The sequence below is a fragment of the Emys orbicularis genome, chromosome 2 (genome assembly GCF_028017835.1).
Source record: "Emys orbicularis isolate rEmyOrb1 chromosome 2, rEmyOrb1.hap1, whole genome shotgun sequence".
Classification (NCBI taxonomy): Eukaryota; Metazoa; Chordata; order Testudines; family Emydidae; genus Emys; species Emys orbicularis.
The window spans coordinates 82163398-82187250 of record NC_088684.1 but is presented as its reverse complement, the minus strand read 5'-3'; the positions used below and the strand labels follow the sequence as shown (position 1 = coordinate 82187250).

The following is a 23853-nucleotide window of genomic DNA, read 5'->3' as shown; positions in this document are numbered from 1 at the left end:
TGGCACCTGAAAAGGTCACAGGTGGAGAGGGGTATTGGAGGGGGCCCCATGAATCTTACTTTTAGGGTGACCAGATGTCCCGATTTTATAGGGACAGTCCTGATATTTGGGGCTTTTTCTTATATAGGCTCCTATTACCCTCCCCATCCCGTCCCGATTTTTCACACTTGCTGTCTGGTCACCCTACTTACTTTGCATAGTGGGCAAACCAGGGCCACTGTACTTCTGGAGATGCTGTCTTTTGGGTGAAATGTAAAACCAAGGTCCCAAGCACGGGTGGTTATGAGAGACCCTGCAGCACTTTTTATGAGAGTAAGGTATTAGCCCTGAAGTCCTGGCCAAATTTTAATTCAGTTGCCTACCCTCATTCCCACTGCTATTCCAGCTGCGTACAGTATACCTTAATGTGTGGCCTAAAATGTTGTGTAGTGCTGCAGTGAGCTGTTACACAGCTGCTGCTCTCTTCCCACCTCCACCCTCCCAGAAGTGAATGCAATTCAGTGGTGGATGAAGTGATTCATATATATCCAGGGGTGAAAGTAACTTAAAGGACTTATCGGTACTCTGGAGTCCTTAGGAGGGGGCGTGGCCTCTACCGGAAGAGGCGGGGCCTTTAAATCCCCAGCCCTTAAAATAGCCGCTGGAGCCCCGCCGCCGTCTCCCCAGGGCTCCGGCAGCAGGGCTCCGGGGACGATTTAAAGGACCCGGGGTGGTAGCGGCAGCTGGAGCCCCGGGCCCTTTAAATCACCGCCCGAGCCCCCGGCTGCCGCTGGTACCCCGGGGCTCCGGCAGCGTGGCTTGGGTGGCGATTTAAAGGGCTGGGGCTCCCGCTGCCGCTACCCTCCGGGGTCCTTTAAATCGCCACCTGAGCCCAGTTGCTGGGGCCCTGGGGTAGCAGTCACGGGGCTCTAGTGGTGATTTAAAGGGCCAGGGGCTCCCGGTTGCAGCTACTGCAGTGGAGCCCCAGGCCCTTTAAAGCTCTGCCAGAGGCCTGGGCCCCCTTCGATGGTGATTTAAGGGGCCCGGGGCTCCACTGCGGTAGCAGCAGTCCAGAGAAGGGCAATAAAAATGATTAAAGGTCTAGAAAGCATGACCTATGAGGGAAGATTGAAAAAACTGGATTTGTTTAGTCTGAAGAAGAGAAGACTGAGAGGGGACATCATAACAGTTTTCAAATACATAAAAGGTTGTCCCTTCCAGTCCTATGATTCTATGATTGTGATTAATATAACTGCTGACTCACTCCAGCAACAAAGAGAAAGCAGGTCTCCTCTTTGGAATAATCAAAAATCCTATTAGTATATGTGTGTGTAACACTGTGAAGACGAAAGGGGCTATCTAAGTGTACAGAAGTATTATAACACTTCCACTGTGAGGAGGGATGTTTCATTGCATGGGGAGGTATGTTGCTGCAATTTCCAAACCTATCTGCACTTATACTGTGCATCTTTGATTGTTTTCCTCATGGGCATCTGAGCCTGAAACAGCCTCCTTCAGAGGCATGGAGCTCAAATAAATACTCAAAGGAAAGGGCTGGGATCTTTCCTGTTTTTCAGTCCCAGTCTTGCTGAAGTCACTTTCGCCCTGATCCTCCCTTTTTTACAAAGCCCAATATGGCTCTCTTTTAAAAGGAGGGATCAAGAAGACTGGTAGTGCCCTCTCCGCTCAGGGATAAAGTGCACTCTCTGCTGTTGACATCTCTAAAAGAGGCCCTTAGGGCTTCCTCATAGCAGCAAGAATCCCGGACATTCTTCAACAGCTGTGTCATTAGAGTCTCCCTGCCCCAACAGTTAGCCAGATGTGCAAGAAAGGGGGAACACACTCAAGAACCTGAAAAGTCCTGTAGTAATGCAGGCAGCAGACACCCATGGAGAGGCCTGGAACAGCCCCCTCCTTGATTTCTGCCCATCTTGGGCAGGACTGGAGATCAGTACTCACTGAGAAACCTGCACGAACTGGCCACCTGAGCTTTGATCTCTCAGTTCCTTTATTCCAGCTGCAGACAGGGCCACTGCTGGCTACTCTATCTCTCTACTTCAACCTGGTGTGAGAAGAGGGCTGTCAGTGGCCAGTTCCTCTCTCTTCTGGAGTCAGAGAAGCCAAATATTCCTCCCTTTAGGAGTGTGGCTTGTGCAGTACTGCATGACTAAGGTGTGTTTGTCCTTGACTCACCCACTGAGGCTGGCTATTGAGGGCTTTAAATGATTGTCTGCCTGCCACACAACTGGCTTCTCTTTGCATGATCTTGGTTGTCTCTAGTCACTTCCACCCACTGCTCTGAAGAAGCTCTAGGGAGACCCTTCTCTGAAGTGATCTGGGGGGCAGGGGGGATTTACTCCTGAGGGGGCAAGGCTGCCTAGAATCCCTTGACTTCCTCCAAAACAACAACTTTAGAAAACGGCCCCAGAGACCCACACTGGGTTATTAATGAACCCAAAGTTCGAGTCCAGTCCCATAAGGTGCCGCACAACCCAAGTTCCTACTGAAGTCAATGGGATTTGAGGGTGCTTAGTACTTCCCAGCCTCTTGCAGGGTCAGATCCTGAGTGTCATGGAGACAGCAATGCTTTAAGTATCTATGCATAATTCTTTAATCCCATACTAGCTTGTCTACAAGATTCAGTTAGGCAAAAGTATTGCTTTAATTCAAGGAAAGCACAGTTTTAATTACCCAACCAAGCAGATTGTTCTGATAACATCTCATACTCTAACAGGAAAGCATTCAGCTTTCCATTCTAATACCATATATAACAATAGTAGCTTGCAAGCAAAGGTGCAGTCACTTCTGCTATTAAGCAGGACCTGGATTCTCCCCCACCTCCCTTGCCCTCAAGAAAACAATAACTTGCACTGAGTACCAGGTTCCTGGTTTTATGGCTATGATCCATATGTTGGAGGAAACCGTTTGCACGAAAGTGAACTATACTCCCTCAAGCAATAGTAAAGTGACTCCTTTTTATTCAATAAAGGAAGAGTGCAATGATTCAACTAAATGTCAGACTTGCAGTCTAATTTTAACAGGGCAGCAGTCCATGTTTCTTTGGGAACAAAAGCCCTGTCCACACTAACACTTTGAAGCAACTTGCCATGATTTGGAGGTGGGCAGAATGGTTTGTGTCCACATACTGAGTTAGCACCATGTCTGAACCTCACCAAGGGAAATCTGTAACGTAGTTTTGACTAACATGATTTAGGGCGTGTCTATACTGACTGCAATAACTACTGTATATTGATGTAACATGGTACAGGGCCACGGTTAAAACATGTCAAGGTCCTATCCACATTACAGAACCTTAACCATGCTGTATCAGGTCCCTGCTACACTAGAGGTCTGAAGCACAGCAAGATTAAAGGTTGCAGTGGACTGTTCTACCATTATTTATTAATGCAGCCATTTATTATGGCCACAGTAATGGACCTGCACTGTATAAACTGGTGTAATGTTACTCCTGGGGGAATTCTGCACCACTGCGGATGTGCAGAATTTATGTCCCTGCAGATTTTTTTGCTTCCTTGCAGAAAAATGACTTTCTGATGGGGAAGCAAAGGGAAGCCACAAGAGCAGTCACACAACCTTCCCCAGCAGTATGTTTTGGGTGCCCACGGCAACCGGCAGAGAGCTAAATCTCTGTGGGGCAGGGAGCAGAACTGGGGAAGACCTGGCTGGTGGCTCGTACCCTGCACCAGGCTCAGCTGCTAGTCCTGGCTGGGTTAGGGAGGATGGGACTTCCTCTTCCCTTGCATGGCCCTTGGGGCTGGGTCAGACCCACCCTGAGATTTCTCCCTCAGCTGCAGGAAGCTCTGCAACCTCCTCCCACTTCCTGCACCCATTGCTCCTCAGCTGCAGGGGGAGGGATCACTGTACAGAGAGCTGCTCCCCCATCCACCCAACCACCGTGCATCCAGACCCCCTCATACCCAGACCCTCCCACGGAGCCTCACACTCCCCACATCCAGAACCCCCCTGAGGAGCCCCACTCCCCCTGCACCTGGACCACCCCGATAAGTCACCCAGATCCCCACCCCACCTAGCCCCAACCAGCTGCACCTGGATCGCCACCCCACTGAGTTCCACTCCCCCAGCATCTGGATCCCCCACACCCAGACCCTCCTGCCGAACTCTAGCCCCCCACACCCAGATCCCCCTGCCGAGCTCTATCCCTTCCCATGCCGAGACCCCTCCCCCCCATTGAGCCCCAACCACCTTCACCTGGACCCTCCTGCAGCATCCCATTACCGTTGCATCCAGAACCCAACAAGCTCCCCACTACCTGAATTCTGAGCTGCCTGCACCCACATGGCCTCACACAGAACCCTCTCAACCCACACCTGGATCCCCCCACACTAAGCCCCTCCATACTTGGATCCTGCCGGGCTGAACCTGCCTGCCCACACCGCCCTGGGGTGTTTCTGGGGCAGGCCCAGTCCTTGCGCTGTGTCAGTGTTGGGTGCAGCCTCACCAGTGAATCCGTGCCCAGGGGAAGCTGCAGAGTGATCTCCCCTATGCAACCAGTGGCCTGTGCTCCCCCCTGCCATGCTGGAGCCTCCACATTTATTTGACAAATACAATTTACAGAATTTTGCAGAATTTTAAAATATTGTGCACAGATTTTTTTATTTTTTTGGGCACAGAATTTTTAATTTTTTTGGCGCCGAATGCCCTCAGGAGTATAATGTGCCCACATTACACATGGCCTACCAACTGCTGATGTACCTGCTCATAGTAGCCCCTCTCCCATAATTCCAGGCACAGGTCCCTGGAGCAGCTGCATTGTATAGTAGCTGGTGAACACTAAACCGTGTCATGTTTGTGTGTACAATGTATACTGTACATTTATAACACCCATACGAGTAGGCTTCACAGCTAAATATATGTTAACAGCATGCTACTTTTGGTTTGCTCAGTGACTATTTCCAATGGTTCTGTTCCGTCCATGGATTTGAGCATGTGTTAGGAGCGAAAGGGAACTACATTGCAGAAGGCCACCAGCTGCCCCCATACCCACTGTTGGATGGATTGTGCTACTACACAGGTCAGAGTTTACTCTGAGGAGGAGACGAGTTTGCTCTCATTTGCTTGATAACTTTTGGGGTAAACTGTAAAGTTTTGGATCGTTTTAATGAGCTGTTGCTTAAGTAACAGCTACCTTTTCTCTTGTGTCTCCCTCTACAATCCAAACAGAGCAGTCAAGGCCAGGGGCTGGAGGGAGGACCCCCCTCTGAGGTACCCATTGGGACACTGCCGATTTCTCCAATCCTTCTCCCCCACCTCAGGTAGTCACCCCTCTAGCAGATGTTCTGATCCTCAAGGATAGTGGGGAGAACTAGAAGTTACTTACCAGCGGGGTGGGGGGGGGTAAGCAAGAGAACTAGGATTTACTTGGGATGGGGGTGGGGTAGCCTGGGATATGTTTTCACTTAAGTCCCTTTTCAGGTCTCAAGCAAATATGAGATACAGATGAAACAGTTACCTCAGATCCATGCCAACTCGAGTAAGGTAGTCCATTACATATGTAACTGAGGTTTCTAGTATGGGTATGTAGATGCTGTGATGTTTGCGCTCCCTAACTTTTCCCCATTGTGTTGTGGGTTATTTTCCTACTAGCCAATAAAAAATTCCTTGTTCTAATTAAAGTTTTGATTTAAATAGGGTGGTTTGTGTCCTATATTCCTGCCCTACAGGTGGCTGCAAACAGGGGAGGAGTTATTGGGCACAGCTGAGACCAGATGAGCACCCCTCAGCTTTCTCTCAGGCCTGCATGGAATGGCAGCAGGGAGGAAGGTGGACATAGCCTGGTCTCCAAACTGCCAAAGCCTGAAGGGTGTGTTGAAGCCTTGTGGGACTGTGCTGAGGAGATTAATTGAACCAGTGCAGCTGGAACATCTGTGCTTCCCACCTACACAAGCTGAATGGTTCAAACTGAACAGGTGCACAAAGAGGCATTAAGACTTGATCTCAGCTGGTGCAGTCATAACAATAGTGACTGTGAAATGGTTGGAGCATTTGTTTGTGGCTATAAGGTGTAGTACACACATTTTAGGATTTATGGGAATGCTGGGATTTTCAAGTATAGACAGGGCTGTGGTGCAAACAGGCCTTTAGGGCCCTATCTTGCTCTCACTGAAGCCCATGGCAAAATTCCTGTTAGGTTTAATGGTGCAAAACTGAAGCTTTAGTGCACCCCCTGCTCTGTGTTGAAGGCTGACCTTGTTCACAGAATGGTATCTTGGACATGCTAAATCAATTCTGCAAACAGGTTCAATAAGCCATTTTCAAAACCAGATTTGCTTTAGTGCCAGTGTGGACACGACTCCTCTCTGTCAAACCACATCCGACACAGTAGTTGGGTTAGCTTTTCCTGTGCTTTTCTTTTGCCCGGAGGAGCCGGAGGATGCGTTCATTTTGTGTTAGCTCTGCTGGCAGTTCATTTGCCTGAAACAAGAAACAGCATGATTAGAAAATGCGGGGCAGAATTTCCAAAACATGGAAGCATTAAAGCCCTGAAAGCATGGACCTTAAAAGCATTAAAGTCCTAGAGAAAACGTTGGGCACAATAAAGAATCATTTGTGTTTAAATGTAGGCTGCACTCTAGCTACTATGGGCTAAGATAAACCTTTAGGCTCAACCCTACGCAACAGTGACTGTGACTCAGTCACAGTTCCTTCCCTGTACGCTTTGAGGAGGAATAAATTACTTCACCCCTTTTTTTTTTGATGCAACTTATTTCCCTCCCTCCCACAGGGCTGGACAGCTCCATAGGCTAGCATGCAGTAGAGCTGTGGTTCTACCCATTTGCTCATGGGAGGGGGAGGGTATTGGCCATGTAGCTCCTGTTCAAGCCCCATCCCCACATGCTGTGCTCTGGGTACCCCTAATGTGGCCACTCACCTAACTTGCCCTGTCCCCCGTTCTTTACCTGTGTGGCCTTATTAGGGCTAATTAAAAATCTAGTCCTGAAAGAGTAATCACTATTTCTTTCTTCCTTGTGTTCACTTCCTATAATCCTGCCATATGCTTGTTTTGAAGCCACTTCATCACAAGCTGTTCAGGTTACCCAAGCCTGGTCTACTCTATGGCTCCTTTATCATTTAGTGGACCAGTTTTTAAAACCATTTCAAATTGTAGACAGTGTAGAGAGGCCTTAAAAGTGAAATTTTCTCCTGTACAAAGGGGTCAACACAAGGCCTATACAACATGTAAGCTCCACTCAAGTCCTAAAAATAAGGCTTATCTGAAATTTGAACAGTTGACAGGCTCTGCGCAGGAGGGCGGGATTTGGGGGTCCCTATGATGGTCCCATAGAAGCAAAGGAGAATATTGCCATTGAATTCAATGGGAGCAGCGGCAGATCTTTAGGACATTATCCAAAGCCCACAGAAGTAAATGGGCATCTAACATTTGTACTGTGTGCATGGGGGAAAAACAAAACAAAACAAACAAACAAAAGCCCAGCAGCAAATGGGCTTTGTATTAGGTTCTTAGTGACCAGGGTATCAAAGATTTTTGTCTCCAACTTTATATCCACTGAAAACAAAAACGATGGGAATAGGACCTGTAGAAATTAACATTTAGATATAATGGAGATAGTTCTTCAGAGTAATGTTCTTGTTTTGGAAATCCACCCAACTACACCAAATGGCATGTTATTTTCCAAATATTTTCCAACAGGGGGGAGGAGGGGAAAGAACTATAGAATAAAGCTCAAGGAAAGGACTCTATCACCCTCTATCCTCTGCAAATAACTGTGTTAGCAGTTGCAAAATCTGGCACATCTGTTTGGATAATATTATCAAAACAAAGTATGAACTACTAATAAAATATAAACTATAGTTTTAAAGAGATTGGCTCTGCTTCCATCTAGTGGAAAGTGAGAAATAGTATATGTAAATTTTATTTCCCTTATTCAAGATAATTATAATTCCTAGTTCTTATACAGTAAATCTTAAAATGCTTTACAAAATCATTATCTTTCCCAATATTAAACCTGTCTGACTACTTGAATATTTTATATGACTATTCTCTTGATTTAAAATCAGTTTGTTCCACCTCTGTTTGCAGCCTTTTTCTTCTGTATTTCAGCAAATGAGCTTACTGGGAGGAGTGTTCGTGGAAACAGCATATTTTAAGCAACTGTTAGAGAATACTCAGAAAATAAATGTTGATGAATTCATAAACAAGAATATTTGTACCAGAAACCTGATTCTGAAATGTTCACTCATTCAATCAGAGAACAGAAAACAATACCATGTGACCCGTGTCCAATCACAACTAACCAACCCAACCTGAGAGCAACTACTTGCAACAAATACCTCATGAACAAACTACAGAGGAAGAAACATTTGCATAAATTATGCAATATATAATGTAAAATACTTAATGGAATCAAGTAAAAACTTGTTTGCAGGCAATTTGCAAACATGAAAAGTGCTGAATTCATGTAATCAATTATGGGATCTGAGTGATTTGTTCTGTCTCCCCAATATAATTAATAAAGGGAGACCCAGGAAGCTGAATCTTCTCAAGGACCCTGCTATATAAAGTTTGAAAATAACAACAAGATAGGATTTTAACCTGCTGTTTCTAATCCAAAATTTCAGATCCAAACACACGCAGGCTTTGGGAAAGTTTGAATCCAGATCCAAACTCCTGTGGCTCAACCCAGGTCTGGTACATAGATATCCATAATTTATGATTGTCCAAGAACATTAGCTGGTCACAGTTTCTCTCAAATATATAGTTTGCATACCAACACAGAGTTTATGATTTAGTGAGATTGGATAGTTCAGGGGAGCAGTAATGGTATACGGAGCTTTTCACTTCTAGCTGACTAGTTTGAGTTGGTATGACGGAAAGTTGTGACAATTTAATCCTTGGTCTATCTATATTGAATGAGTGCATAGTCCCCATCCAATTCTTCTTTGGTTAATGTCCAGATCACAAATACCACTATTCTTAGTGGCACTAATTGGCATTCTTGTAATCAGTGTTATAGAGAAACTAAAGATTGAATGGGCATGGAGAATACTTTCTTTGGATGAGGGTTGAGGCACGTTGCGAAGACAACATGCAAAAGTGAGGACGGCTGCTGTTCAAAATGAGTTTAGTAGTAACATGGAAGAAACAATGTTTAATGTTTTCACAGGTACGTTTTACAAGCTCTGGATAAAACACCAAAATGTACCTTGTTCCTAAGAGAAGGATCTGCTCCTGCTTCCAAAAGTAGTGCTACTGCTTTAACGTTGCCACCCAGCACGGCCGCATGGAGAGCAGAAGTCCCATTCTAGAAAATATAAACATATATCTAAACATTTGTACCAGGTGCATAGGGGAAAACAACAGAAACAGAAACAGCAGCAAAGAACAGACCTGCGTATAAGGAAAAGAGAAACAACACTATAGAGATTAGGCCATCAAAGTGATCTGATCATACTTAAAGACACAGGGCTTTAACAAGGAGTCTCCTTCCTGGCAATGTAAAGGGGCTTAAAGTGGGTATAAATGTAATTCTAGGTGTGTGAGTGTAAATGAGAGTCAGGCTGACATTACCAAGTAACAGTGTTCTTTTTGTAATTCTATTTTTCAATAAACTAGAAGTATGTTAAATAAACAACAAAAGGTTGATCTGGGTACTAACACCTCCAAGTGACATTAGTTACACCCCAAAATAGCTGCAAAACCATGCCAGTAATGTTTGCACCTGCAATCTATGGGCACATGAAATCAGCTTTTAAAAATCTGCCCCCAAATAGCCAATGTAATTTTCAAAGCCACTACATTCATTCAAAAAGAGAACTAAATCAAATACAGAATTGCTTTGTCTGGAATAGCACTTTTAGAATTCTAGTTTGCTGTCCAACTTGCTGTGCCAAATTCTGCCCTCGGTAACATTAGTGCAACAGAGGCCAGGATTTGGCATTAAAATTGCATCATCAATCTATTTATTTCAGACAAAAATAGCAGGGAAAAAAAAGCTGAATTCTATCTACAGCACAGTATGCATCCTCCCCCCAAAGCTTAGTATGTAGGATTTTTAAGAAGAGTTTTAATCATATTTAAAGAGTATTGAAATCGAAAGAATATAGATTTCATGTCTTTCTTGCACTCTCTGGGCCTGGATCTTCACTGCCTTCCCTTTGCATAGTCATAAATACACCTCTACCCCGATAGAACGCTGTCCTCGGGAGCCAAAAAAAAAATCTTACCGCGTTATAGGTGAAACCGCGTTATATCGAACTTGCTTTGATCCATTGGAGTGCGCAGCCCCGCCTCCCCAGGAGGCTGGTAAAATAAGGGTCCGGCTGTAGAATCTTGCCTGTATGCTCGGGGTTCTACTGATCGCCATATTTGGGGTCGGGAAGGAATTTTCCTCCAGGGTAGATTGGCAGAGGCCCTGGAGGTTTTTCGCCTTCCTCCGCAGCATAGGGCAGGGGTCGCCGGCTGGAGGATTCTCTGCGACTTAATTTAAAGACTTCAAGGGAAAGTGGGTGGGTCAGCTTTTGTGGCCTGCATCATGCGGGAGGTCAGACTAGATGACCATATTGGTCCCTTCTGACCTTAAAGTCTATGAGTCTATGAGTCTATGAGCACTGCTTTACTTTGGAATATGTCCAAATTCGTGTTATATCGGGTCACGTTATATGGGGGTAGAGGTGTACCTATAAAATGGTTGTGAATCAGCACCAAATCAGGACACTCGCTTTGTACTGGTGTAAATGAAGGCAGTAGAGAAGCAGGCCTTTCGTCTCTCAAACACTATATGCCAATATCAACATACTTCAGTACATACCTTCAACAGGCCAAGTGCAGGAGAGAATTTGAGTAATTCCTCTATAACGTCATGATACCCTTTGTTAGCAGCTTTAAGTAAAGCGGTGGTACCATCCTTTAATGGAGAGAGAAAAGGGTTCAGTTATTATGACAGCTTTACATGCTCTCTGACTGAATGGAGGGTTGTCCCCTCCGACTCCATGTAGGGATAGTCCCCTCCATACATGATCTTTGCACCACCTCCACAGCATCATTCCATCTGTCTCTGGAATCCATGGTGTGCCATCTGCAGGTCCAGGGATCTTTGAATGGGGAACAGGGAAGAAGAATGCAGGAGGGGTAAAGCTGGGGACAACGTGCATCATCTTCAGTCTCACTCATCTCAAACACCACAGGGGATTTATCTGAACTTTTCTTTCCCTTACCCCTACACTAAAGAACCCCTACAAAAGGATGGGCCCAGAGACCGAGGAAAAGGGCAGCTCATGGCATCCTGGCTCTACTGGAGCTGCACTGCCTGACAATGAGAGGGGATACAGGGATCCCAAAACTTGCACCGAGGTGTAATGCCTTCATGCAGATGGCTTTGGGGCCCTAGAAGATTCCAGAGGACGTAAGTCCTGTTTCCATGTGTGTGTGTGTGTGTGTGTGTGATCTTGAGCTAACTGCAATGTGTCTCCGCCTCAGTTTCCCCAACAGTACATTAGGCATAATTATTTTTGCTTACCTCACCGAGGTGTTCGGAGACTAAATTAATTGATGTATAGTGTGTAGAGATCCTCTGATGACAGTTGCTATGAAAATGCAGAATGTTTTTAACTTGGAGGCAGTCTCCCTTTAAGAATCACTCCAAAAGTGAAAATTACTCACGTTCCGTGTGGCATCTCGATCAGCTCCCCGGAGCAGCATTACCCTCACTATCTCACTGTGACCCATCTGAGATGCTATCCACAAAGGAGCTGTCCCGTCCTTCAAGCAAAACAAGACTGATATAGGCTTCACTTTGTGACACTGCACGCTGACAGTTCACTGCTAGATTCTGGTTACTGGAAGGAGTGAACTTGCATTCCTTAATAAAATCTTATTGCCATAAAAACAGTGGTCCCCAAACTGTGGGGCTTGCCCCCCTAGGGGGGCACAGAGGAATGTTTGGGGGGCGCGGCAGGGCCTGGGCCAGCCTCCACGGGGGGATGGGGAGGAAGTGCCACCCAACCCCGTTCTGCCCCCAGCTCTGTCGCAGCCCCAGCTCCTGACTGCAGCTCCACTCCCGGCCCCAGGCTTGGCCCCCGACCATGGCCCAGCTGTGGCTCCGCTCCTGGCCCCAGCCCCAGCCCTGCCCCCAGCCTCAGCCCCGGGCCACAGCTCCATTCCCAGCTGCGGCTCTGCTCCTGCCCTCAGCCCCCTTACCCCTGTTGCCATGGCCCTGCTCCTGGCTCCATGCAGAGGAGGGGGCGGACAGGAGTAAGGGGGAGTGCGACCATGAAAAGTTTGGCAACCACTGCCATAATTAGGCACAGATGGTTTAATTTAAGCACCACTTGGGAGCTGAGTGTGTTAGGCAGACTTCTCCCATTGTTGTCGAATGGAAGTATCAAACCTAATTCCCCATGCATAATCAAGCTGAACATTTTACACTACATACATAGAACCCTACTTTCCTTTTTATTATTAAATCCTTTTTATTCTCAACTGTGTGCACACCCGTCAGCTGTTTAGCACATTTGGTAGAATGGGCAGCACATTCCTCCCATTGGTACATCCCTAGCCTTTACATTTCTGTCTTTTCTGATGCACAGAAAGAGCAAAGATACACCCTGAAATCATGGCTTCATAGTCAAGGCCCAATACACAGTAATAATAATAATAATAATAATAATAAAGGAGCTTTTCCCCTTCTTGCATAATTTCTGTATAAATGTTCTCATTGATATTACAATGGCTGCCCACACCCTATTATACATCCTGTTTACACAGTGAATTTTCTTTGTGATCCAAAAATAAAATGCAAAGGCTCTCTTGTACGCAGAATATATAAATCAAGCTAACAAGTAGGATGGCAAAAATTGTCCATCTCCAATGAACAGTTTTTCCCCCCTCAATAACTCAAGTGTTTCATGATTATTTTTAAACTTTGTCCAGCAGAGAGCACTAGGATATGGCAACACAGTCATGAGCTGTAAAAGTTTGGAAAAGATCCAAGTCCCACCAAAACAGAGAAATCTGCACATAGAACATGTATTGTGCAATTTGTGGTTCTACTTATATAAGAATTGCAAAACCCAACGAGACAAGTTTAGCACAGGGGACTTGGTAGCTTTTCCTTAGTTAAGGCTAAGTTAAGGTTTTACCTATATGAATAAAAAGAAGCAGAAGGAAATGATAACACTATTATTTATATCGAAGTAGTGCCCAAAGGATCAGAGCACTGATTGTGGTAGGTGCTGTTAAAACACATAGTAGGAGACAGTGCGTGCCCTGAAGAGCTTATAAGCTAAAATGACAAAAAAAAACACATGAAGTTAGGGGCAGAGCAGGATACAGTACACAGGCAATTGTTAGCTGCAGCTTCTTCCTCCAAGATTGGTGTCCTCAATGGGTGAGGAGAGTGGTACCATCCAAATACGTACAATATTTACACATTAGGCCAGATGCTTGGCCCCTGACGTGTGTCCCCTTTGCACAGGTCCACAGTGCAAAAAAAGACATGAAGCTGCCCTAAAAAAGCCATCTGAGGATTTCACTTGTATATAGGACTCCTCAGTAGCATAGAGCCAGCGCAGTGTAGCTAAACAATTTCACTCCCACCCCACAGCATAGTAAGTGCTGCCAAAGTGCTGCTGCGCTTCAGCCATTCCCAATTGTGTAACAGCTCACAGGTGTCAGGTAAGAGCAGCTATTGGCTGCCCCGGGATTGGCAGAGGTCAAAAGGTGGCTCTAAGGCTAAGCTACCTTTGCCTTTATCTTCCCCATCGCCATTGGATCCTTTCCCAAATAGAGCTTGGTTGGACCTCATGTGGGCCATTATATTTCTAATGTAGAGAATTTTAAATACATTATCTATTTTAAAACTATTTTTATTTTCTTATTTGATTGCAAACAAATAGACAAACTGTATCTGGCTACACCTAACAGACCTATAACCTATCATCATATCATTCCCTCCTGACATACATTTATGCTGCCCTTTATCTTACTCCACTAATTCAAGAGACCGCTTTGTGGCTCTGGGCTTTACAATATACCAGTGTTTGGATGTGGTTTTCGATTTTTAGGAAGGGCCAAATCAAGGTAGTAGCCATGGTGTTCATGGCACTGCCACTAAGAAGCCCCATGGCAGATGGGCTGCGTAACTGGCATAGCTCTACTGATGTCAATGGAGCTGTGCCTTTTACACCAATTGCAGTTCTGTCCCCTTGCTTATAATAATGCTTTCTTGATCCACATGTACAATGTCTGTAGGTTTTACTGTGTGTGTATATGTATTATAAACCCACCCACTACACGTTATATGGAAAATAATGTACAAAACCCTTTAAAAGCTGAATTTTCAGAGACTGAATATTTTGATCTTCCCCTGGCATCTCAGACTAAAAACTTGGTGTGATGCAGCATGTCACCCTCCATGTGAACCTCACTGGCAAACAATCACCTTGCTTTGTTAGTCTTTAAGGTGCCACCAGACTCCTCGTTGTTTTTATGGATACAGACTAACACAGCTACCCCTTTGATATTTGTTTTGGAGTTCAAGCAGCAAAGAAAGGTAGCCTGTACCATGCTTCAGATGCTGCTCCTGGAGCTCGGTCTAGACCAAATGATGACAAAAGAATGCCAGTGCAGCCCCCATGGAGACCTTGTCACAACGTCACAAGGAAGGAAAGGATGTTTGTGCAGGCAGAACTTATACTGTTAAGGAAGAAACAAATGAAATTGCTCCCAAAGCTACATTATTAAATAATGTAAATGTTGAGATGTACATTCACGAGAGCAAGGCAGAAAGACGGCCTGGTCGTGAGCGGGGAAAGAGAAGGATGGGGCCTGGTAAGTTTTACTTCACATAGGGACCTACAAAGCCTAGGGTCAGCCTTATATACAATGCAACATAGCACCAGGAAATATTTACTACATCAGAGATGGCAATATAGCAATGTTGTAGTTGCTGGTTGAGGAGGCACTGTTTAAATATCACTCTTGGATGCATATTTCTCACACTTGAACCAAGGCTAATTTTTTCATGGGGGGAAGTGATGAAAGCCCATCAAGCCATTTCTTTAATTATCTGAGTGATAACAACAGGCTTTTCATATGTTAAGAAAACTTTTCAGATTAGAGATGGGCCTAAACAAAGACTCCAGACCGTAAACACCACTGAACCACAGAGCTAAACTTAGCAGCTGGCCACTGGTACCGAACTTAGCAAAGGCCAAAAGGTACCTTGCACCCATCTAGGTCTAGACTCCTAGGGTACTTTTACACTGGAATAAAAGATCTGCAATATAGTGGTGGTGGGTCCGGGTCAGCTGACTCAGGATCGTGGAGCTCAGGCTGTGGGGCTGTAAAATTGCTGTATAGATGTTTGGGCTTGGGCTGGAGCTAGGGCCCTGGGACCCCGTAAGGGGGGACAGTCCCAGAGTCCAGACTCCAGCCAAAGCCCGAATGTCTACACCACAATTTTACAGCCCCGCAGCCTGAGCCCACCCAGCGATCCTGAGTCAGCTGACCCAGGCCAGCTGCAGGTGTTTAATTACTATGTAGATGTAATACTGACAGACCCTGGTTGTCGGCAGGTGGGATCGAATCTGGAACCTCTGAAATGTAGTGCATGAGCCTCTACTGCACGATCTTAACCAAGGCTGTAACAGACTCATCAATCTCTAGGTTGTCTAGGTGCCACTAGAAGTACACAGAGCGCCACACCCTGCAGGCATACAGTGTTCCCGCTCATTTTTCCCACCCATGTGCAGAATGAATTTTGTGTGACACATCACCTTCAGATCGGTGCACATAACAAAATTCATGTGGGGGGGGGCGAGGGGTTTGGAGTGTGGGAGGGGGTTCAGGGCTGGGGCAGAGGGTTGGGGTGCAGGGGTGTGAGGGCTCTGGCTGGGGGTGCGAGCTCTGGGGTGGGGCCAGGGATGAGGGATTTGGGGTGCAGGATGGTGCTCTGGGGCTACAGCGGGGACAGAGGACTCCTGCCAGCTCTCTCTCTCTCCAAAGCAGCACCTGGGCTGGGGGGAGGGGGGGAGGGAAAGAGGCGCCTCTTCCTGCCGTGGCAGCTCCGGGGCTGGGGCCGCAGGATAGGCGCCCTACCCCTGGCCCCAACAGGTCCAGGCCGGGGCTGGGTTCAGGGAGGGGTGCCCCGGCTGCGACAGGTCAGGGCCGGGGCTGGGTTCGGGCTAGGCCATCCCGGCCGCAGCTGGGTCTGGGTCGCCCGCATTCAGGCTGGGCCGCCCCAGCAGTGGCTCGGTCGGGGCTGGGCCATCCCGGCCATGGCTGGGTCCGGGCCAGGCTGCCCTGGCCGTGGCTGGGTTCAAGCTGCCCTGGCTGCAGCTGGGTCTAGGCTGGACCACCCAGGTTCGGGCTGGGCCGCCCCGGCCACGGCTGGGTCTGGGCTGGACGCCCAGGCTGCGCTGCCCTGGCCTCGGCTTGGGCTGGGCTGCCGCGGCCGAGTCCGGGCCACGCTGCCTGGCTGTGGCTGGGTCCGACCTCGGCTTGGGCCGGGCTGCTGTGGCTGAGTCTGGGCCACTCCATTCTGGTTCACACTGGGGTAGGGGCGCCCCAGCCCCGGCAGGTCCGGGCCGCAGCATAGTTGGGGCCGAGGGTCCACCCCGGCCATGGCAGGTTGGGGCTGGAGGAGGGGCGCCCCTCCCCCAGTCGTGGCAGATGACTGGTCCACGGGCGGGTTCCCTGAGTGCCTGCACGGTGCTAAATAGGCTGCTGCTGAGGCCGTGCAGCTTACAGGGAACTTAGGGCATGGGTTACATAGACATATCCTTAGAGACAAGACAGAGAGACTCGGCCTGGACTAGAGTTTAAGAGTGCGTTATTAGTAGGTGCAAAAATAACAGGAGTACTTGTGGCACCTTAGAGACTAACAAATTTATTAGAGCATAAGCTTTCGTGGGCTACAACCCACTTCTTCGGATGCATATAGAGTGAACCATATATTGAGGAGATATATATACACACACATACAGAGAGCATGAACAGGTGGGAGTTGTCTTACCAACTCTGAGAGGCCAATTAAGTAAGAGAAAAAAAACTTTTGAAGTGATAATCAAGATGGTTCAGTACAGACAGTTTGATAAGAAGCAAGTGTGAAAATACTTACAAGGGGAGATAGATTCAATGTTTGTAATGGCTCAGCCATTCCCAATCCCTATTTAGCCCTGAGTTGATTGTGTCTAGTTTGCATATCAATTCCAGCTCAGCAGTCTCTCGTTGGAGTCTGTTTTTGAAGTTTTTCTGTTTTAAGATAGCCACCCGCAGGTCTGTCAAAGAATGGCCAGACAGGTTAAAGTGTTCTCCCACTGGTTTTTGAGTATTATGATTCCTGATGTCAGATTTGTGTCCATTAATTCTTTTGCGTAGAGACTGTCCGGTTTGGCCAATGTACATGGCAGAGGGGCATTGCTGGCACATGATGGCATATATCACATTGGTAGATGTGCAGGTGAACGAGCCACTGATGGTATAGCTGATGTGATTAGGCCCTATGATGGTGTCACTTGAATAGATATGTGGACAGAGTTGGCATCGGGCTTTGTTACAAGGATAGGTTCCTGGGTCAGTGTTTTTGTTCAGTGATGTGTGGTTGCTGGTGAGTATTTGCTTTAGGTTGGGGGGTTGTCTGTAAGCGAGGACAGGTCTGTCTCCCAAGATCTGTGAGAGTAAAGGATCATCTTTCAGGATAGGTTGTAGATCTCTGATGATGCGCTGGAGAGGTTTTAGTTGGGGGCTGAAGGTGACAGCTAGTGGTGTTCTGTTATTTTCTTTGTTGGCCCTGTCTTGTAGGAGGTGACTTCTGGGTACTCGTCTGGCTCTGTCAATCTGTTTTTTCACTTCAGCAGGTGGGTATTGTAGTTTTAAGAATGCTTGATAGAGATCTTGTAGGTGCTTGTCTCTATCTGAGGGATTGGAGCAAATGCGGTTATATCTTAGAGCTTGGCTGTAGACAATGGATCGTGTGGTGTGTCCTGGATGGAAGCTGGAGGCATGTAGGTAAGTGTAGCGGTCAGTAGGTTTCCGGTACAGGGTGGTATTTATGTGACCATTGCTTATTAGCACAGTAGTGTCCAGGAAATGGACCGCTTGTGTGGATTGATCTAGGCTGAGGTTGATGGTGGGATGGAAATTATTGAAATCATGGTGGAATTCCTCAAGGGCTTCTTTTCCATGGGTCCAGATGATGAAGATGTCATCAATGTAGCGCAAGTAGAGTAGGGGCGTTAGGGGACGAGAGCTAAGGAAGCGTTGTTCTAAGTCAGCCATAAAAATGTTGGCATACTGCGGGGCCATGCGGGTACCCATAGCAGTGCCGCTGACTTGAAGGTATATATTGTCCCCAAATGTGAAATAGTTGTGGGTGAGGACAAAGTCACAGAGTTCAGCCACTAGGTTAGCTGTGACATTATCGGGGATACTGTTCCTGATAGCTTGTAGTCCATCTGTGTGTGGAATATTGGTGTAGAGGGCTTCTACGTCCATAGTGGCCAGGATGGTGTTTTCTGGAAGATCACCGATGGATTCTAGTTTCCTCAGGAAGTCAGTAGTATCTCGAAGATAGCTAGGAGTGCTGGTAGCGTAGGGTCTGAGGAGAGAGTCCACATAACCAGACAAGCCTGATGTTAGGGTGCCAATGCCTGAGATGATGGGGCGTCCAGGATTTCCAGGTTTATGGATCTTGGGTAGCAAATAGAATGTCCCTGGTCGGGGTTCTAGGCATGTGTCTGTACAGATTTGTTCCTTTGCTTTGTCAGGGAGTTTTTTTAGCAGATGGTGTAGTTTCTTTAGGTAATCCTCAGTGGGATCAGAGGATAATGGCCTGTAGAATGTGGTGTTAGAGAGCTGTCTAGCAGCCTCTTGGTCATATTCCAATTTATTCATGATGACGACAGCACCTCCTTTGTCAGCCTTTTTGATAATGATGTCAGGGTTGTTTCTGAGGCTGTAGATGGCGTTGTGTTCAGCATGGCTGAGGTTATGGGGCAAGTGATGTTGCTTATCCACAATTTCAGCCTTTGCACGTTGACGGAAGCAATCTATGTAGAAATCCAGTCTGTTGTTTCGACCGTCCGGAGGAGTCCACGCAGAATCCTTTTGTTTGTAGTGCTGGTAGGGGGGATTCTGTGGGTTAGTATGCTGTTCAGAGGTATGTTGGAAATATTCTTTGAGTCGGAGACGTCGAAAGAAGACGTGGGTTGTAGCCCACGAAAGCTTATGCTCTAATAAATTTGTTAGTCTCTAAGGTGCCACAAGTACTCCTGTTATTTTTGCGGATACAGACTAACACGGCTGCTACTCTGAAACCTGTTATTAGTAGGTGTTAGAACATCTTACTTAGCTGACATATTAGCTAAGAGTCCAGGCTAGACAAGGCAATGTACACTTTAACATAGTCGAGTTAAAGCTAGGCTGCCCCTATGGCTTTAACTTGACCAGTTTAGCTCATATTAAAGTATACACTGCCCTAGATACTTAGAATGTGTTAGTTACCACCTTTTAACAAATTACAGTCTAGACAAAGCCAGAGAGACAGTATAATCACAGGTAGCCAAGGAGTAATTTAAGCATCAGCCCAGAGAACACCTGCCAACCTTCCTACCTATAAAGATAAATCTGGTGGCTGAGGGAGGCTACAGAGAGAGAGGAAGGATGGTCTCAATGTGGATATACGAGTATATGAATACATGGTCCTATTTCCTTGTGCTAAGTAGCAGCAGAGATTTTTCCAGTGAAAAGACACCCATAGCCCTCAAAGAAGCTGCTGAAGCAGTACATGTAGTTCTCTGCTGCCTGCTGTGACTTGCTGGGCTCTTCTGGGTAGGAAGTCAGGAAATATAGGAAAAGCTAGACAGCCTATTCACGTGCTACATTCTGCACTGTATTAGGGCTTTCTCATCCCATTTTCTCCTATTTCCTGATTTCCTATCCAGCTGAAACCAGTAAACCTCAGCCAGCTCGCAGAGACATACATGAACAATGCAAGAAGGTAACATTATCCAAATATTTTTAAATGTACAGGTTAAGTGTGGTGAAGATTCAGGGTAGTTAGCTAATTTGAACTGGTTTAGCAACCCTTAGGGGAGACTCTCTGATGTAAAAATCAAGCATTCTGGGAAGCCCCATTTTCTAACATGGGTATCTAAGTGGGATGTGCAAATCCCCATCTGGATGCTCAAATTGGTAGCTAGGTACATAAGTGCTCATTTTACATCTAAGTGCTGATTTCAGCATCCAAAGGCAAAAAACTGGCTGACCTATTAAGACTCCCTCTTTTGAAAAGTAGGCCCACTGTGTTCAGATACAAGGAGGCAAAATTATGGATATGTTAGAAACCTTTCATCTGTATTTACTTCCTGATGTAGTTTGAAATGTTTGCATTCCCTTGAGGCCTGAATCAACTCCACTTGACTTTAATGGGAGTTGGATTAGGCCCCCAGAGCAGTAGTGTCTGATCCAGCAAAGCACCAAGCACATTGTGTAACAAAGCATGAGAGTAGCTCCATTGTCTTCAGTGGATCTACTCTCATGCTTAAAGTTATGCATCAGAACCTAGAGAGCAACTAAGTGGAAACAGGGATGGCAGATGTACAGGTACCAAATGTTTAAGGAGGTTAAACTACAATTTACGACTGATTATTACAGTGTGTATAGACAGCATGAAGTAAACTCAGAGTCAAAGGTTTTTATCAAAGATTAACTTTGATACTAAAGACATAGTTGTGGTAGGGTTTTAATAAGTACATAAGTCTGACTGGTTGACTTTAGCAGGGGATATGTGGAGTGCTATCTACTGCTAGTGTTTTAAGATGGAATTTCAAAGGGGCCTGAGGACATTAGGTGCCCAGCTCCAATTGAAAGACTAACTCCCTTAGGGACTTTGAGAATTCCAGCCATACTTTTAGCAAGAGAATGTTAATTAAATGCCATCTCTGCTTTGGTAGTGCAATGCTGAACATTACCTGCCTTGGCTGGTTGACCTTTGCTCCTGAAGATAACAATAATCTGATGACATCCAGATAACCGCCTTGGGCAGCCAGAAAAAGTGCAGTAGCTCCATCCTGAGTAAAAATAAATAAAGCTTAATTGATAAAGCTACACTAGATATTTACATCAAAACATATTTCCCTTTCTGTGATATTATGCAACTTAATAACCTATAAATAGCTACACACAAGAAACTCATCATCACCAAAATCCTGAGTTTAGTCTACAACAAATGAGACTGGGTGTGTAGCATTCCAATTAAGTATACAAATGTAATGTCTGTGATCATTGGTCAAAGCTGAGATTTGAACCCAGGGGCTACCATGTTAAGACCCCCAAGTCACCAAAGCACTTAAGCACATACTTAAATCCATCCCTTTGCAGCAAAGTTCTTAAGTGCTTTGCTAAAGAAGGATGGACTTAACCATGTATTTAATTTAAAGCATCTGTGTAAGCACTTTGCTGAACTGGGGCCTAAAAGCACTAACTTCTACCAGTCGAGCTGAAGGAGTAACTCCTTTGGCTGGCAGTTGCAGTAGACTCATCTCTGTAGAGCAGCCATAAAAGGAGGACCTACAATATAAACACTTACCAGTGGCTTACACACAGCAAGGTAGTTTGTAGACCTGGTTGGAAAATGGTATTTTCTGTAAAAACTTTTGAAAGAAATTAACAATTTTGGGTTTTTCAAAACATTTCACTGACAGTTTTTGGTTTTTCAACAAAAAACTTTTTTTAAAAAAAATTGTAGACGTTTTCAGCTTTTGACACCAAAACATTTTCTGTGCTAGGTTTTCAAAAGTCAAACATTTTTCGGTTCTTCTTTGAAAAAAGGCCATTTTCCAATGAAAAAAGGTTTCAAAATTTCAATCAGCTGTAATGCTTTACTTGTCTAGCTAAGAGTGGAAACTTGCACTGGTGTTGGGACAGGCATTCAGATATGATGCAGTCTCTGCCTGCGTAGTTCCCAGTGAAGTGCATATTAAGGGAATTTTGTTTCCCCTATGGTTAAGAGGAACTGTTTCGGTTTAAATGGGTAAAAAAATGAATAAGATGCTAAAGCCCCTCCCCCCTCCCTCCGCAACTGCATGCACTAAGTTTATCACAGGCTAAGGGGAGTATTTTAGCAAAAGCCCTTTGCTTAAATGTTGGTGGCACATCACTACACTGGGACTAACTGCAGTTGTTTATACTCAGCTGGGCTACTTAGACTATAGAAGACCTTATTTTTTCCCCAATCACCAGGGGCCTAATCCAGCATTAGTGGGTTGCAGTGGCCCTTGCTTCAGGTCCCAGATTTGAAAAGTTTGCCCCTGATGCCAAGAGGGTTGAGATCTTGGGAATCAGAAGAGGTGTCTGGTGGATGGGATTTAATTTCCCATATTTCTCTTTGGCTGGGATTCTTACACTTCATGTGTTTTAGGGCTTGCTTACATGGCAAGCCATAATATGAATCTACAGCACACAGCTTGCTGTGCAGTAACTTCCCATGTGGACATTGCTAGAGTGCAGTGAAAGTCCCGGAGTGCGGCTGAGGTACTACTACTTGAAAGGGCAATACACTAAGCCACACTCTGGGACTTTCACTGCGCTGTAGCAGTGTCCGCACAGGATGTTACTGCGTGGCAAGCTGGTGGTCTGTAGATTCACACCATGGCTTGCCATGCAGTAATGTGCTGTGTGGACAAGCCATTGGATTATTGTATTCGATTGCACACTGACTTGTTCCAACATACAAGTAATGTATGGGTTACTGGGCACACTGAATGCTAGATTGTGTCTGGCTAGTAAGCAGGCGCACAGGGTTGGGTAATTGTGTTTAGCCCCTTTTGCAGGCTTTGTGCACCAGACAGACACAACAGGAGTCTCTCTGTTCAGGTTCCTCTTTCAGAACAAATAATGTTTAGTAATCTGAAAACCACTCTTTATTACAGCACTAATCAATGCAAAAAAGGTTTCCTTTTAATTAGGGCTCCTTCTCTTCCCCACACTGCTGACAGTTAGTCAGCTTAAAGACTGAAAGTGAAATCCTGATGCTTTTGGAATAATTGCTCTGACAAGCGTGGGTTTGAACTCCCTCTTGCATGGAGGTTTGCCAATCAAGTAGGCAGCCAGACACTACCACCACTTTGCAAACTCAATTCAGCAGCACCATGCAAAAGAAGCAGAGCTAATACTTGTTTTCCTCTGAATTCTCTTTTATTTTAATTTTTTAACTGCCTGCATAAGGGTGTTATTGCACAACTTCTAAAAAAAATGGCTACGGGTAATCAAAACAAGCTTATAAATACAATTGAGAATGCTGCTCCGTTCCTGGAGAGATGGCAAGAAGGATACTTTATTGCCTTCACATCTAAGTGCATGCATTGGGTGTGAGACCTCAGTGGAAATCCCTAGCACTCCCTACCAGGAAGTGACAAACATGGCTAAATATGGCCCCTCAGGATAAAAAAAGTAATCACTATGCAATAGCAAACATGGAACACCCTTCTTTACAAAAATAACAGGAGTACTTGTGGCACCTTAGAGACTAACAAATTTATTAGAGCATAAGCTTTCGTGGGCTACAACCCACTTCTTCGGATGCATTTTTGCGGATACAGACTAACACGGCTGCTACTCTGAAACCCTTCTTTACAGGAAGTCATAGCTAGGTATGTCACACACAGGGGATAATGTGTGTTTAGGGCTTGAAACTGTAAGATGTTAAATACTGCTGTGAAATGAGTGGGGATGAAGGCACTTAGCACCTCATGGGAGCATTCCCCATCATGGGAGTTAGCTCCAGTAGTGTTAGCTGAGAGAACATTATAACCCCACAGGGGATGACTTCCTTTTTGTCTGGGTTGTCTTGAGTTAAGGAAGGGTGGCAGAGGGTG

The 23853-nt window shown here is 45.8% G+C and overlaps 1 protein-coding gene across 1 annotated transcript in view; it reads right to left on the bottom strand.

Annotated features, from left to right (window-relative positions):
* Positions 1–6348: 6348 nt before the first annotated feature.
* ANKRD29 (ankyrin repeat domain 29) overlaps positions 6349–23853 on the bottom strand; it is a 51924-nt gene continuing 34419 nt past the window's right edge. The window contains exons 6-10 of the mRNA XM_065398314.1: positions 20950–21048; positions 11639–11737; positions 10788–10883; positions 9183–9281; positions 6349–6432 (exon numbers count right to left, since the gene is read on the bottom strand). Coding sequence (XP_065254386.1) covers positions 6349–6432; positions 9183–9281; positions 10788–10883; positions 11639–11737; positions 20950–21048 — 477 coding nt within the window. The remainder of the gene's footprint in view (positions 6433–9182; positions 9282–10787; positions 10884–11638; positions 11738–20949; positions 21049–23853) is intronic.